At 39.3% G+C, this 14,894-nt stretch overlaps 2 protein-coding genes across 2 annotated transcripts in view; both read left to right on the top strand.

Moving 5' to 3' along the window:
• The window catches only part of LOC107744439 (ras-like protein family member 10B), an 18,910-nt gene extending 11,192 nt beyond the window's left edge, over positions 1–7,718 (top strand). Inside the window, exons 2-3 of the mRNA XM_016558092.1 lie at positions 5,474–5,598; positions 7,396–7,718. Of these exons, the coding sequence (XP_016413578.1) occupies positions 5,474–5,598; positions 7,396–7,666 (396 nt within the window). The 3' untranslated portion in view covers positions 7,667–7,718. The remainder of the gene's footprint in view (positions 1–5,473; positions 5,599–7,395) is intronic.
• Positions 7,719–12,567: 4,849 nt separating this feature from the next.
• Positions 12,568–14,894, top strand: part of osbp2b (oxysterol binding protein 2b) — a 74,160-nt gene continuing 71,833 nt past the window's right edge. The window contains exon 1 of the mRNA XM_016558090.1: positions 12,568–12,634. The gene's annotated coding sequence lies outside the window, so the exon portion shown is untranslated. The remainder of the gene's footprint in view (positions 12,635–14,894) is intronic.

Below are 14,894 nucleotides of genomic sequence, written 5' to 3' on the forward strand. Positions count from 1 at the left end.
TTCTCGTTCTCGCTCTTGTTCTTTCTCACTTATGGCAACAGAGGGCTCAGTGACACGTTCCCCCGCGTCTACAGCAGTTGCTTGATCATGTAATGGTCCTCAGAATGTGATAGAATTCACTTTGCCCAGAGCCATGCACTTCTCCTGAACTGTTTCTCACCACTAGCTGAGGAGAAAATGTGCTTGTGGCAGATTTTGGTTGTTCTTTTAGCCAGTGAAATTAGGAATATTAACTTGGGTTTTGTTTTTCTTGCTCTGTGCTCTGACACGACTGACTCTCAGTGGCTGTAGGGTCTCTTCTCATTCAGCACTGGTTTGCCACGCAATGCTTTTGCCAATGTCACACTGCTAACTCTTGACTCTTGCATTCTTTTCCTCTCATTCTATGGCACTCATTTTTTCTTTCAACTACTCTGTCTCTTTCAATCCCCTGAATAAGGGCGATTTGTTATGTGAAGGATCATTTTGTTACTTACAAAATAAACGGATCAATCTATCACTCTTGTCAAGTGTTTAAACTGCAAAAGTGATTATGGTCTAACCAGTGGAGATTCACACAGATTTTCTAAATTCACTCACTCATGCACAGCTTTAACAGCTTTTTAAACTCTCTTTTAATGTAAAACTAAAAACATTACATAAAATTGGAATGAAATATTCCTGTGAGTGACCCTTCTCAAGCTTTTGAGACAATATTAAATTCATCTGCCTTTAAAACAAATGCCGTTCAGAACTGGGCTGTCTCGAGGACAGATGTTCTCATTATTTTGTTTTTCACGCCTGAAAAGTGTAATCTCCAATTTAGGATGCATTGTCATACATCACAGTGTCAGTGGGAAGTAAAAAGAAACCAACACAATAATTCTAGCTGTATACCTTAGCATAAAATTAAGAAATATAATTGAGTAATTATACACTCTAAAAAATGCTGGGTTAAATACAACCCAGTGCTGGGTAAAATAGGGACAAACCCAGCAATTGGGCTGTTTTGACCCAGCGGTTGGGTTAAATGTTTAACCCAACCTTCTGGGTAGTAACCCAACCGCTGGGTCAAAACAACCCAATTGCTGGGTTTGTCCCTATTTTACCCAGCACTGGGTTGTATTTAACCCAGCATTTTTTAGAGTGTACCATCAATTATCAGGGACTGAGCCAGAAATAAAGATGATGATAATGAACAAGCAGTTTAGTTCCCTGGCATGTAATGATTTAACTGAGACACGGTTATTTGCATCTTTTCTGGATTATTTCCACATCTACATTTGGCACCTCTGCCACCTGACTGTTTTATAGATGAATGAATGTTGTGCTGAAAGAATGATTTTGTTTTGCCTCCAGTCATGAATAAACAAGTGGCTTAGAGAGAAAGATTCAGCAGTATTATGTACAAAAAAAATGAATGCGTTAGGTATTGTATTAGAACAGTGTTTCAAATATATTTTTAATCATATTTAATAGAATTCAAGTTTTTGTTATTGAACATCCTTTAAAAATTTTGAGAAAACTAATAATAGAAAGAAAGAAAGACATTTCGAGAAATAACTATCAATGAATTATCAAACTGATGGAGCTCTATGTGGTTCTGAATAGAGTTCCCTTCCTGCTCCTATTTTAGCCTAACAATAGTGTCTGTCCAAGCTGTCCATTCAGCAGCACATCAAACGTACGCGTGGATCAGATCACATTTATTTGTGAACACGCTTGGCAGCTTTCAGCAGCACAGCTACCCATTCAGCAATTTCTGGTGGACATCTTCCAAGTTTTTGCTTTAAGTGGATACCTTCCTTGCCCAGAGGAGAATGTTGAATTATGATGAAAGTGAATCTGAACGTGTCCCCTCTCACACTCACAGGAAAGAACAGAACTGAGGCTTGGCAAGGAGAGAGAGAGAAGCTTCTATTTTTAGCTTTGATGGGGATGGCAGCGCATCTGAAACATCTAACAGGCACACCGAGGGAGCATTTATGTGAGAACAGTGCTCAGCAGAAAAGACCCAAAGCTTCGAGGCTCATGTTTAATTGACATAAATTTGTCTTGCGCTCTAGCACCATAGTTAATGCTCAAAACCACTGCAGATAATTGCTTCAATCTACCACTGATCACTGAGCTAGAACTCCGTAAAATCTCATAGAATGTTGCGTTTGTGCTTAATAAGGTCTGAGAACCGTCAGATTTCCCAGTGGAGACGGAGGGCAAGGCATCTGCTTTTGATGTGCAGAAAATTGAAAAAGGAAAAAAGCAAAAGAGAGAGGGGAAAAAAGGACAAAGACTTCCTGTTTTAAACCCAAACACACAGACTCTATCCCCTTCTATTCTTTGGTTTTATAGATGATCAGTCATAAAGTTGGAGAGTGTGGTGGGAATGCAGAAAGCTATATTTTGCACAAAAATGTGCCTTAGTGTTTTTCTGTCTACATAATAAAAGTCCGTTTCGAACCCATGATTCCAGACACCTTCTTTTGTGTTCCAAAGAAGTAAGGTAATCATACAGATTTGGAACGACATCATGATACCATTTCATTTTTGAGTCAACTATCCCTTTAAGAGTCCTTCACACTATAATGATCTACAATATGTCAGTGTGTTTATCTGCACACCTGATTGCTTTCATTATTATTAGGCCTATACACTAATGTGTGAGCGTGCACGAGTGCAGAATCACAGTAGTCATCTCTGAGTGTGAAATATTAGCAGCAGGCTGCTTTTCTAACATCAGTAGAGGATGAAGGTAATTATTCCTCTGTCGAGATGAATGTGCAACCACTGTCTTTGCTACAGTTGACATCGATTTTCTTTATAAGCAAGATCAGCTTGTGACGAATGGCTTCAATTTGACTTCCTTCTCTCACTCGATCTTTCTTCTGTGCCCAACACACACAAATGCAGATCACAATCAATATGGCAATTAAACAAGATCTACTGGAATTTCACCACATGCAAGCTCTATTTGGTTCAATCACTGATTCTTTAGAGTTTAGTTATTAGGGATGTGTTGTGGTTAGTCCTGTGAGGCCAGACTTTTCACTTGCAGCTTTTTTGAAGCCTAGGTTAATTTCACACTGTGTTTGTCATTGAAAACTATTTAAATTCAGCATGAAATGGAAATTGTGATCATCTTCCCATATTATCTGAGTGAAACATCTTCTCGAGAAAAAATAAATTTAAGGTGGGACTTGATTTAGTTAGTAGTTTTCCTATGGTCTCAAAGGCTAACAGTATTTGAGTCGCTGATATATGAACAAATGTGTGACGTCAGCATCTATTCACAGCTTGCTTATTTATGTATGTATTGCATGTATGTACAGGTGCATCCCAATAAATTAGAATGTCGTGGAAAAGTTAATTTATTTCAGTAATTCAACTCAAATTGTGAAACTCGTGTATTAAATAAATTCAGTGCACACAGACTGAAGTAGTTTAAGACTTTGGTTCTTTTAATTTTGATGATTTTGGCTCACATTTAACAAAAACCCACCAATTCACTATCTCAACAAATTAGAATATGGTGACATGCCAATCAGCTAATCAACTCAAAACACCTGCAAAGGTTTCCTGAGCCTTCAAAATGGTCTCTCAGTTTGGTTCACTAGGCTACACAATCATGGGGAAGACTGCTGATCTGACAGTTGTCCAGAAGACAATCACTGACACCCTTCATAAGGCCACATTAAGCCACAAACATTCATTGCCAAAGAAGCTGGCTGTTCACAGAGTGCTGTATCCAAGCATTTGTTTGTTTTGATACGTATGTATCTACGTATCTTCCTGTGCTGAATTTTCTGAAATAGATGATACTACAAAAATAGACTGAAGAAATCTATCAAAATAGCCTAACGCTAAAGTTTGTGTTGATTATTTCAGAGTCAGTAAACACAGCAGAATGTAGGCCTACAGGTGCATCTCAATAAATTAGAATGTCGTGGAAAAGTTCATTTATTTCAGTAATTCAACTCAAATTGTGAAATGGTCAATATCTAGTTTGCTTGTTTAATGCCTCACACAAACTCTGAATATCTTTCAAAGATTTTCCATAAATAAGGTAAATAAATCCAGTGATATTTTAGTAGCTGAAGGCTGATATGTACTAGGGTTGTGACAGTGAGGAAATTTTCCCACCGGTTAATCGACGTGTGACAACACCGGTAATACCGGTATCACGACGGTGGGGGTCGGTGACGCGGTGGGCAAATGACGTTACCGGTGTTGCGGCTTAATACCGGTATCTCCGTCAGCACCGTCTATCGCGGCAAGCCTAATATGTACATAATGCAATTTAATGAGAGAAGAACAAAACAGCTTGAATGAGTATTCTTTTTGTACAATATTTAATAAAAAATCACTCCGAAGCATAATGACAAAATGTTTTCTGAGACAGAGAGGTCTGCTCAAATAATTTATGTAATTTATCAAATAAAACAATAACATTTAATGTCATGGTATGACATGATATGCCACATCTGGCCTCCTATCAGAAATTCAGTATCAGTAGTTATATTATTATTTTTTACAATTTATCAATAATTTTATATAAAGACCTAAACTTTTTTTTTTTAAATCACCCCAAAAATATGCTGATATTTTTAGGCTATGTAAAGAAAACTGAAAATTTTAGTGTTTGCAACTAATAAATTTTTTCTCAAAGTTGTTGTTACGGGGCTGACGAGACGAGAGGCGTGCGGATCCATGTGCGAGCTTTTATTAATAAACAGTCAAAAACACAGGCAGGCTCGAACAACAGCAAACAGGTATGGCACAGGCAAGACAAAAGAGCAATCCTAAACGGGCTGGAGTCAGATGACAGCAAACGTAATCCAGAGGGCTTGACAAGAGGGGTAATCCATAAACGTGAGCATAAGACCAGGCGAGGAGCAAACAGTCCGAATCAGCAAGCAAAGGGTTAATCCAAGATACGTGGCAAGAATCAGGAACCAGGAAAACAGGCAAGGCAAGACTGACTAGATTATGAAAACTAGGGCAGGCTCCGTAAAATAGCTATCAAAGTGATAAACGCTAAACAATACTCCGCGTTGAATGGTGGTGTGAGACTGATTTATAGAGTGTGTGTTATTGGTAGCAGCTGTGTGATTGGTTTCAGGTGAGCTTGTGATTAGTGCAATGGAGCATGGGAAATGTAGTCCAGGGTGATGTGTAACAGTCTGTGTAGCGTGAGAGAACGGAAGTTTATAGACTGGATTCGTGACAGTTGTAATGTGGTCTTTTTCTGATCATTTAAATCTGTAAAGTACACGTCGGCTGCACTTGTTTGATCACAATCATGGTTTCTTGACCTTTAAATGTTTTCGTACCGCCACATGACCTAAACTACAACCAAAATGCAACATTGTGCAATGTTGTAATAATGTTTTTATATTTGATTGGAAGTTATTTTCATAAATGAATTGTACATTGGCTTTGTCAAGCAATCAATCAGTGGTCATCTGTTTTTGTCTGTCTGTCTGTTTGTTTCTATCAGGAGTGGCTGGATGCGCGGTGTAGAGGGGTCCGCAGCGCAAACGCCTACATTCTGGTCTATGACATCTGCTGTGTGGAGAGCTTTGAGTATGTCAAGATGATCCGACAGCAAATTGTGGATAACAGGTACGACAGAGCTCATTCAGAACCTGAAATGACCCACCTCAAAGAATAACAGAGAATCATTATCATGTTATAATAGATCCAAACAAAAGCAAATGTTTGACATTCCTTCTATTATTGTTAGAATGGGACAAACCGTGGTCATGAAACAGCTCAGTAGCAGTACGACGCACATCAGCACTGATTAATGTAACTGTATCAGCTGCACTGACAAACTACTAAATGGTTTTGATGTTTTTAATAACAGTTGGCCCTTGTTTCCCCAGCTGATGCTGAGATAATGAGGTGACATTTGAGAATATGGATGAGTGACATAGCATAGACACTGTCACCATTTACTACAGCTGATAAGAATATAATAGGTGCCTTTGAGAAAATCCTTTTACATATGCAGGTCTTGTGCACCATAGATTGCATGCAGCATCATGTATTTGCATAAAGGTCTTATGTGAACAGAAGGAATGACAGAAAATTATCTGCAGTCTCCACCTTTAGCCCTTTTCCCCGCCCACAATATCACACTTCTGTTTTACAAATGCTGCTCACGTTTTCACTGCTTTGAGGACGCCTCAGTCTAAGTGCAAACAGTCCTTTAGACTATAAGATTTTAATGATCACTGTATTCAGTTAAATATATAGAGATTGCATGGGGATGTTTGATGTGGTAGAATATTGAATACACATGCAGAGCAGCTGTGGTATAGAAGAAAATTTTACAAACGTTCTTTGACTAAACATGGACTTGAAAGGTTTAAGATATAGTGAGAGGGGAGACGGGGGGAAGCCATACTGAGAGAGCACAGATAAACTATATGAAACGGGGATAAATCAGTGTAAAACATGACACAAGCACCCAGACACAGGAATGAGGGATTGGTGTAGGCTTATTAAACACAATGACATTGGTGTCTTTGACAGATTATTCAGCTCTTTTATGCTGAAATTACTTGCAAATTCTTTTCTTTCTCTCTGTCTATACTGAACACACATATATAATAGCATAAATCCTCAATATCTGACAGATTTGAAATGAGTAGAATCAGAATAAGAGCAGTAGTATGCTTTTTAATATTAAAATGAATAATATGGAATACCCTTGGGTCCTCAATTAAATTTAACGTGTTAAAATAAAGGTTTTAAATATTTATGATATGTAATTTGTGTATGCATGGAGCCTTTGGTAATTAGCTATTATGTAAAGATAGTCAATACTATATTAATTGGCCAGACATTTATTTAATAGCTACATATTCAAGCAGGCTGTTACACTTGACATTTTCTAAGCAAATAAATGAAACCTTGCATTTTTATTTGAGCTCCTTGTGCAACAGTGAATTGGCAATTAAATTTATTGCACTTTTTTCAGATGCACACACACACACACACTTGCCATTGAAGCCCCCTGAACATGAAATGCTTTCATTCTTCATTGTGTTTGTGTGTGTGTGTCTGTGTGTGTGTGTGTCTGTGACCTTCAAGCACAGTCAAGCGCTGAGAAAGGACACACATCATGCATTCTCCAGCACACATTATGAGCTCAGTGCCATTTTTTTAGAGCGTGTCAAGGAGCTGAGGGACTTTTCATGTTTGTGTGTGTGTGTGTCTTTGCATGTTTGCTGAAGATATTATCGTGCAAACATGAACAAATATTATGTCCAGCATAAATGTCACCTAGGAAATGGATCGATTCTCATGGGGTCGCTTTGTTTTACTTGCTAATTCCCTCTTAAACCTCTTTTTTATTGCTCTGCCATCTCACCTACCTTTCCTCTCTCGTCTCTTTCTGTGTCGTTCCATAAGAGTGGGCAGCAGTAGTGAGGTGCCCATCCTGGTGGTGGGCAGTAAGCGGGACCTTCAGCGGCATCGGTTCACCCAGCGCAGGGCCGTGTCTGTCCTGGTGAAGAAAACCTGGAAGTGCGGCTATGTTGAGTGCTCTGCTAAGTATAACTGGCATGTGCTTCTGCTCTTCAAAGAGCTCCTGGGAATAGCCGTGGCACGAGGACTGCGTCCGAACCACACCTCTATCCGACTCCAAGGGGCATTGCAGAGGAACCGCTGTAATGTCATGTGACAGATATGTAGCTTTTTTGAATTTATGCTTATTTAGGACCAGTTTGTTTTATCAGAGTCTTAATTATCTGATTTTAACTGGTTTTAAGTCAGTATTGAACGCCAGCTTTGCTGTACCACAAGGATGGAGCTTTGGGGACAAACTGTTAATCAAAATGGCTGGAATATTACCACCTAGGGGCCTCTGTAACTGATGCATTCATCTGATGGATTACCTTAGGTACTACTGATTTCACTTTTCTCCAGTGTACTCTAACAAACAGGAAAAATGGAAGCAGATAAGGATTTTTTTTTTTCATCTTACCAAAGTCTGTCAGGGTCGGAGTAAGATATTGCATCTGTCTCAAACAGAGTATAATTTGTTTCCCCTTCTTGCTCAGATTTAAATTCAGATGCCGTGGGTGCAAGTGTGACAGTTTTTAACTGTTGCTTGGAAACAGCTATTATGAAGGATGTACTTATCGTTTAGAAATAATGATGAGTGAAAGTTTGTTAACCCGTTGGAGTTATCTGTAGTGCTCGTCAAATTTGACCTAAAATATGAACCGATCTTTCCCTATGATATTGTATCAATTCAAAACAAAACAACAGTGGAGGAACAGTTTATATGTGCTTTCTCAGAAGCACTGACTTTAAAATAATCCCTGTCCTGTTACTCATTGGCCAGTTTCCTTTTTGCAAAACTGCTTCAGGACATTAATATTGAAGGAGCTGCAGGCTTCAGATCCTGCCACAACATTTCACTTCATAAACCTTATTAATCATATGCTGCAGCTCACAGACAGAAACCTTACCATTCTCCAATTCCATTTGTAGTAATTCATTGGGCCACCTTACACAGACCCTGCAAAAGTGTCAATAATATTCCTACAATGTGGTTGGAACAGCTTTTTGAATAGCAAAATGGTTTTGTCCATAAGGGGGTCGCACACTGGAAAAGAAGCGCCACGCCGTGTCTTTAAAATTTGAACATATGTTTTTCTATGAGTGTACACACACCAGTGGTGCCAATTAGCTACGACTGAGGCTGTGTATACTGGAAGATTGTGTATTGTGCATTGTGTTTGTCTTTCTGTGAGTTTGATAAAGTCTGTATGCTTCATATAGAGAGATATAATGCCCTTTCTCTTTCCATTTGCTCTATTTTTTCAAGCACCAAACTTTAAACTCAAGGATGCCACTTTGTTGACCACCATTCTTGAACTGAATTCTTGCCTGTTTGGTGATTAGGTTAAGTATTTACCAGTGAGTTGTCCTAGACGCAATGCGGCACTGCGCTTCTGTTCTGCTGTGTGACTGCCTTAAGAAATGTCTGAAAATTTGTCCTTAAAATAGGCACCAGCATTCATACTGATGAGCCGTCCTTCCATATAGTACACCTCTCCAGTTCACCGTTTTATTCCATGGTGGATGTATGAACAAGGCCAAGAGATACCTGGAGATCCTTAGCTGTTATCTTGGACTTCATTAAATCATGCTGACTTATTTCATTGCAAACTTCTTAGCACATTTGCCAAGATAGGTATATCCCAGCATGCATACTATATATAACTGCATTGCAATTTTCTCACCATATGCCCTGCCAAATCAAGTAAAATGGCAAACATCCTACCTCCTAAATATAGATCACTGAAGAAATGAGGCACAAAAATAATGTCTTCCTCTGGCAGGATAGTGAGGTGTTTTGCAGATTTCAGCAAGCATGTACAATCACTGGCACTCTAGAAGCTGTGAGAAGTGATGATAAAGGAAACAAGTCCTCTGGGGCTTCCCTAAACCTGAAGATTTCTGCTGAACCAGGATGCAGAGGAGGCTTACACCCTTTACTGCAGTGGACTGCAGTCTGTATGGTAGTGGATGACAGCGCAATCCACATCCTCTCTGGAGTATTTCTGAATGCAGAATACATTAAAGTTAAAGTGCTTTAGTGTCTGCAGTGAGATTTGGGTTGATCTGGGCCTACTGTTTTTTCTCGGCTAGCGTAGAGAACAGGTAGACGTTTGGCCCAAGCTTCAAATTAACTAATAGAGAACATCCTGTAGATGTACTGATTGATTGGCTGGCTGGCTGTGCGGAAGTGTTGATTCACAGCTAGAGTTGTCACACTGCTACACCTATTCTGTCACCTACTCTGGTCCGAGGTAATAAACTGTGGAGCATTGGCACACAGGTGGAAATTCGTTAGACGGAGAAAATTGACGGCCCTAGAAGCCGCGCACCCACCCCAAATGCTTTCCCATGACAGAAGGTCATAAGACATAATATTCTCAGAGTGTGCGAAGGAGAAAAATCAACCTCCTTCCTCACAAATGCAACTCTGACAGCCATCTATGCACTTGTACACATCTTACATGCCTCAAAAGAGCTAAGAACTTCTGTCAGCAGATGGAAACATAAATAAGATAGCAACTTGGGTCATCCTTCAGACTTTTTTATCATAAAGAATATGTTTTCTGTTTAATGGAGCTGCATGCTTTAATTGGCAAAACCAAAATCATTCAGGGGTAAATTGCACTGATGTACCTACATGAGTGAGTACAAGCAGATCTTTGTAACAGTACTTGAGCATTGTTTTTGTCTTTTTGTATAATGTTAGTGCGAAATAAGCTTAGCATGTAGTTTAAATGTAAGTGATGGAGAAAAAGTCAGGCTTGTGTTATAAAACAGCAGAGAGGGGCTCATACATTTGCATGCCACACAGTGTTGTGCTATGTTTGTGGACTGAGGACTAGACAATGTAGCAGATGTCAGGTTCTTGTGGAATATGTCCTGTGCTAGTAATGTTAAAGGCTTTAGACTGAACATTCAGACTTGCTGAATATGGATTGTCTTGGTAGGACTGTCTTTTTTTTTTTTTTAGATTTTAAAGGGCTACCTGCTTTTTTGTAAAAGGAAACAAATGTTTGTTTTCTTTTTAGTAGTTGTAATGTTTCATCAATGAAAAATAAATAAACCCTTTCAAACGATGCCTGAGGTATTCTTGTCTTTTGTTGAATATTTCATATATCACTTGTGTCTGGCATCCCAAACCAACTGCTTGCAATAGTATGTTCCTGCACAACCGGAGGCTGCAGTTTCAGGACCGCAGTTCTAGGACCCTATTCTTTTGTAACAGCGCCACCTACCGAATTGGATCACTAAAGATGGACGACATGGACAGCAATCAGAGTGAGTAACTTTACCGATTTTCAATTAAGTTTTATTTTATAACCTTAAAATTATGCAAAGTTTACGTAGCCAACGTGAGAACTGCTAAGAATTAATAATGAATTCCCGATTCCTAATTTTATTGATTATTACTATGTTCTTAATTCGTGACCATGATTTAATTAAGCTAAACCTTGTTGACATAATGACTACAATAAGTAAATCTAGCCAGCACATTAATTAAACTTAAAAAGATGATAAAAGCATGTTGATGTGAGATGTGTCAGATTTACCTGTAGCTTACTGTATTAGTGTGAAAACTTGTTTGATACTGTCTTCATGAAAACATTCCAAAATGCTTTAATGTGGTCTTATTATTATTAAGTGCTCTTTGTCTGCTTTAAGTGAAGTAACTTCACTGTACTTAAAGCAGACAAAGACCACTTATTAATAATAATAATAATAATTTTTCTCAAACAGCCATAATATCTGATATCAGATCAAATGAATGTGTACACATTTGCTTTGAACTATTTTTATTGTAATATCAATTTGATTATTTTGATGGTAGCCTTTAGACAACTGTTGATAAGTAACTCTGCGACTACATGTCAACTAGCAGTCATTAGAGTATTAGTAGACTGTATGCTAAATATCTGCTAACACTTTTTTTGATGGTTCCCCAACAGATATTCTACTCACTATAAGCAACTTTGCAAGTACATCAACTTATTCTACCAACCCTAACCTTAACTAAGCCTACCAATAGTCTAATGAGAGTTAGTTGTTCGGTAGGTGGCGCTGTTACAAAAGAATAGGGTCCTACAACTGCGGTCCTGAAACTGCAGCCTCCGGTTGTGCAGGAACACCCTTCTCACTGCTTGTGCCACATTTGAAACGCTGTGGCGCCATCAATCGGTGAAAGATCATAAAACATCACATGACTGCAGTCTCCATGTCCTATTCTATGAAATACCTGAACACAAAGTTATCTCAATACTTTAATAAAAAATAAGAAAAGCAATTCAGGCCCGCCCAAAAAACCTGAACACAAAAATGGTAAAAAAATAAATTAAAAAATCATCAGTCTCTTGTCCAATTAATACAGAACGTGTTTGGTCCAGTATTTTCGTTAAAGGGTTAGTTCACCCTAAAATGAAAATTAGTGTTTTACTCACCCTCGAAGCATCCTATGTGTATGTGACTTTCTTCTTTCAGACGAATCCAATCGGAGTATATTATATTAAAAATGGTCCTGGCCCCTCCAAGCCTTTTTAAAATATAACTCCGATTGGATTCGTCTGAAAGAAGAAAGTCGCATACATCTAGGATGCTTCAAGGGTGAGTAAAACACAGGCTAATTTTAATTTTTGGGTGAACTAACCCTTTAATAGACGGTTTTCTCATTGTCTGCTGGGAGCGGCAAATAGAAAATCTGGAGTTCAAGTGATGGAGTTATTACATAACGCGTTGAGAGGAGACACTCCGCTCCACTTATGTTTTGATCCAGTCCTTACATTTCTTGGCGATGTTTTAAAGTCCGTGTAAAGCAATATTAAATATGTGTTCTGAGTTTGTCACTCCACAGAAAAATGTGTTATTAAACCACCCAAATTTGAATGATAAAAAACCGCCAAGTAAATAAAATAAGTTGTCAAAATCCTGACAAAATAAGTGCGTGTCCGCAGTCTGCGCTGAAACCACGCCCACTCGCGGGAAAGCTGCCGCCTCTCTCTCCAACTGTCACACACACCGATACAACCAGAATGGATGATTCCTCTTCAGCTTAATTGGATTTTCAACAGCCATACAACAGGAACAGGTAATATGAATCAACGTGAGGAAGGCATAGCTAGCTAGCAAACTGCAGGCTGTAGTAACAAACGGTAATGACAACACTGGACGCGACAAAGCGACCCTTGAAAATCTTTGTCTCAGTACGTCATAAATAGAACGAGTGTCGGGGATTTGTCTGTCGCGCCGCGCCGCATCCAGTGTAGACATGTTACAAAATAGGTAATTATTTTGTGCGTCGCGCCGCTAGCGGCCGTAGACGGTGTAGGGCAGGCCTAAAGCCCCATTCAAGCCCTGCTCACACTGCCAGCGACTTTTTCGCTGTATGTCGCTAGACTCTGTGCTGTGAAGACGCTTGTGGGCGTTCCTACTGCTGTCGCTCTAATGTTATTGGTAGACTGCACGTCTTGACATATCTTTAGAAAATGCAATCACAAACTATATATATTGCCGGTAAAACTAAGATATCCTTCTAATATGACTAGGAATTAGACTTAAAAGAAATAAAAGTACCATTCTGCTGTTGGAGAGAGTTGTTATATAAACTACAGCAGTGCTCCTGCATTAAACCATTAACCGGTGCTAAACTGCTCACTGCATCATATAATTAACAACTCGAACCATCAATGTATAAATCAAACGCACTACAGTTTTTGACCGCACGGCAGAGTAGCGTGCAAGATGAACTATGATCTTATGCTGTGTCTTCAAGGTATGGACTTGGATTGTACATGTTAATGAACAAGGAACACTCATAGCAAGTTGTTTTGGAACAATTGTTATTGGAGCACAAATAAAGAAAGACATTAGTTTTGCATCTATTTCCGTTTGCACGGACTCTGTTTGTACGCGTTCTAGAACTTGCTTACTCATATTATCAGCGGCAACGGCTTACTGAAAAACCGATACAGACCTCATACATCATCAGCCCGGAACTGCTTCCAGTGTACAACAGTGAGGGCAAGCTACATTAAAGTGATTATTACGTTTTGAATATGGATATTTTTCTTACAAAAACATGTCGCTGTGTGTCGCTGGCAGTGTGAACAGGGCTTAACGGTGCGTTTCTACTGGCACGTAGCGACTAGCGAGCGCAGCGGAATGAGTGTTTTCAATTCATTCCTATGGAAGTTGAGCTTAAATGCTTGCGCAGTGTATTATGGGATTGAAAGCGGCGCGGAAAAAGCGTTGACAGCTGAGAGCGTCAAAAAGATTGGGCATTCCTCGACTTTATGCAAAAAAGTCAGAAAAACGGGCGACAACCAATCGCTGTGAAAAGAAGATGAAATGTAAACAGGGTGTTTTTCAGAGGTGTGCTCTGCCATAAATTTGACACGCCCCAAAGCAGTGGCGTTGTAGCGTTGCCAACGGCACTGAGCGCAGATTTGACGCTGTAGTGGAAACGCACCGTAACCCGCGATTGAGCGGGCAAAACACTGATGCTTGCTCCAGGGTTGCCAGGTTTTCACAACAAAACCCGCCCAATTGCTACCCAAAACTAGCCCAATCGCTTTTCAAAGGGGTCCCCCAATAAAAATTGCCTTCTGGGGGATAAAATACACGTTTTTTGGCGGGGTTCCCCTGGTAAAATTTGCATGGGAAAACCGCGGACTTGGCAACACTGGCTTGCTCATACGCTCTAGTCTAGACCATAGACTGTATAAAAACTAGGACGTAGTGTCCGTGACGTCACCTGTAGTTTTCTGAAGAGCGTTTTTGAAGCTCAAAGTGGGCGGAGCGGGCCGTCGCCATCTTGGCAGTGCGTCACTCCCGGATAATCGTGCTCTCAGTGTATGGAAGGCCAAAAGGGCCAAAAACACGTGAATTTTAACGTGTCAACAACGCGTTAAACACGTGTATTTCACGCGTAAACAACACGTATTTAACGCGTTAAATACGTGTCCCTGAAAGGAATAACACAAAATAGGTAAAGCTTAAAGCAAAAATTTAAAGCTTAGAATCTCAACTTTTTAATAAATGTAATTATTTCGATCAACTCTTAACGAGCGCTAAGCAGTCCCTCTAAAATGAAGTGTGCCGCGGGCGGGATGCCCCCCCTTCGCAACAATATTACTAATCATATTTTTCAAACAACTGCCTTGATCAACAAAAAATTGATATTATTTGAAAGCTCCTAAGTAACTCCAAAGTAGTGCCGAGTTATTTGCTGATAAATGACCAAAAAAAATCATAATTTACAAAAATTTTTTTTTTTGTGCCATGTACTCTAATATGTAAAAAATATCATACAGCTCGGATAGTCATGTGTCATATGTCATTTGAAAGGT

The sequence above is a fragment of the Sinocyclocheilus rhinocerous genome, unplaced genomic scaffold, assembly GCF_001515625.1.
Source record: "Sinocyclocheilus rhinocerous isolate Xijiao unplaced genomic scaffold, SAMN03320098_v1.1 scaffold196, whole genome shotgun sequence".
Taxonomy (NCBI): Eukaryota; Metazoa; Chordata; class Actinopteri; order Cypriniformes; family Cyprinidae; genus Sinocyclocheilus; species Sinocyclocheilus rhinocerous.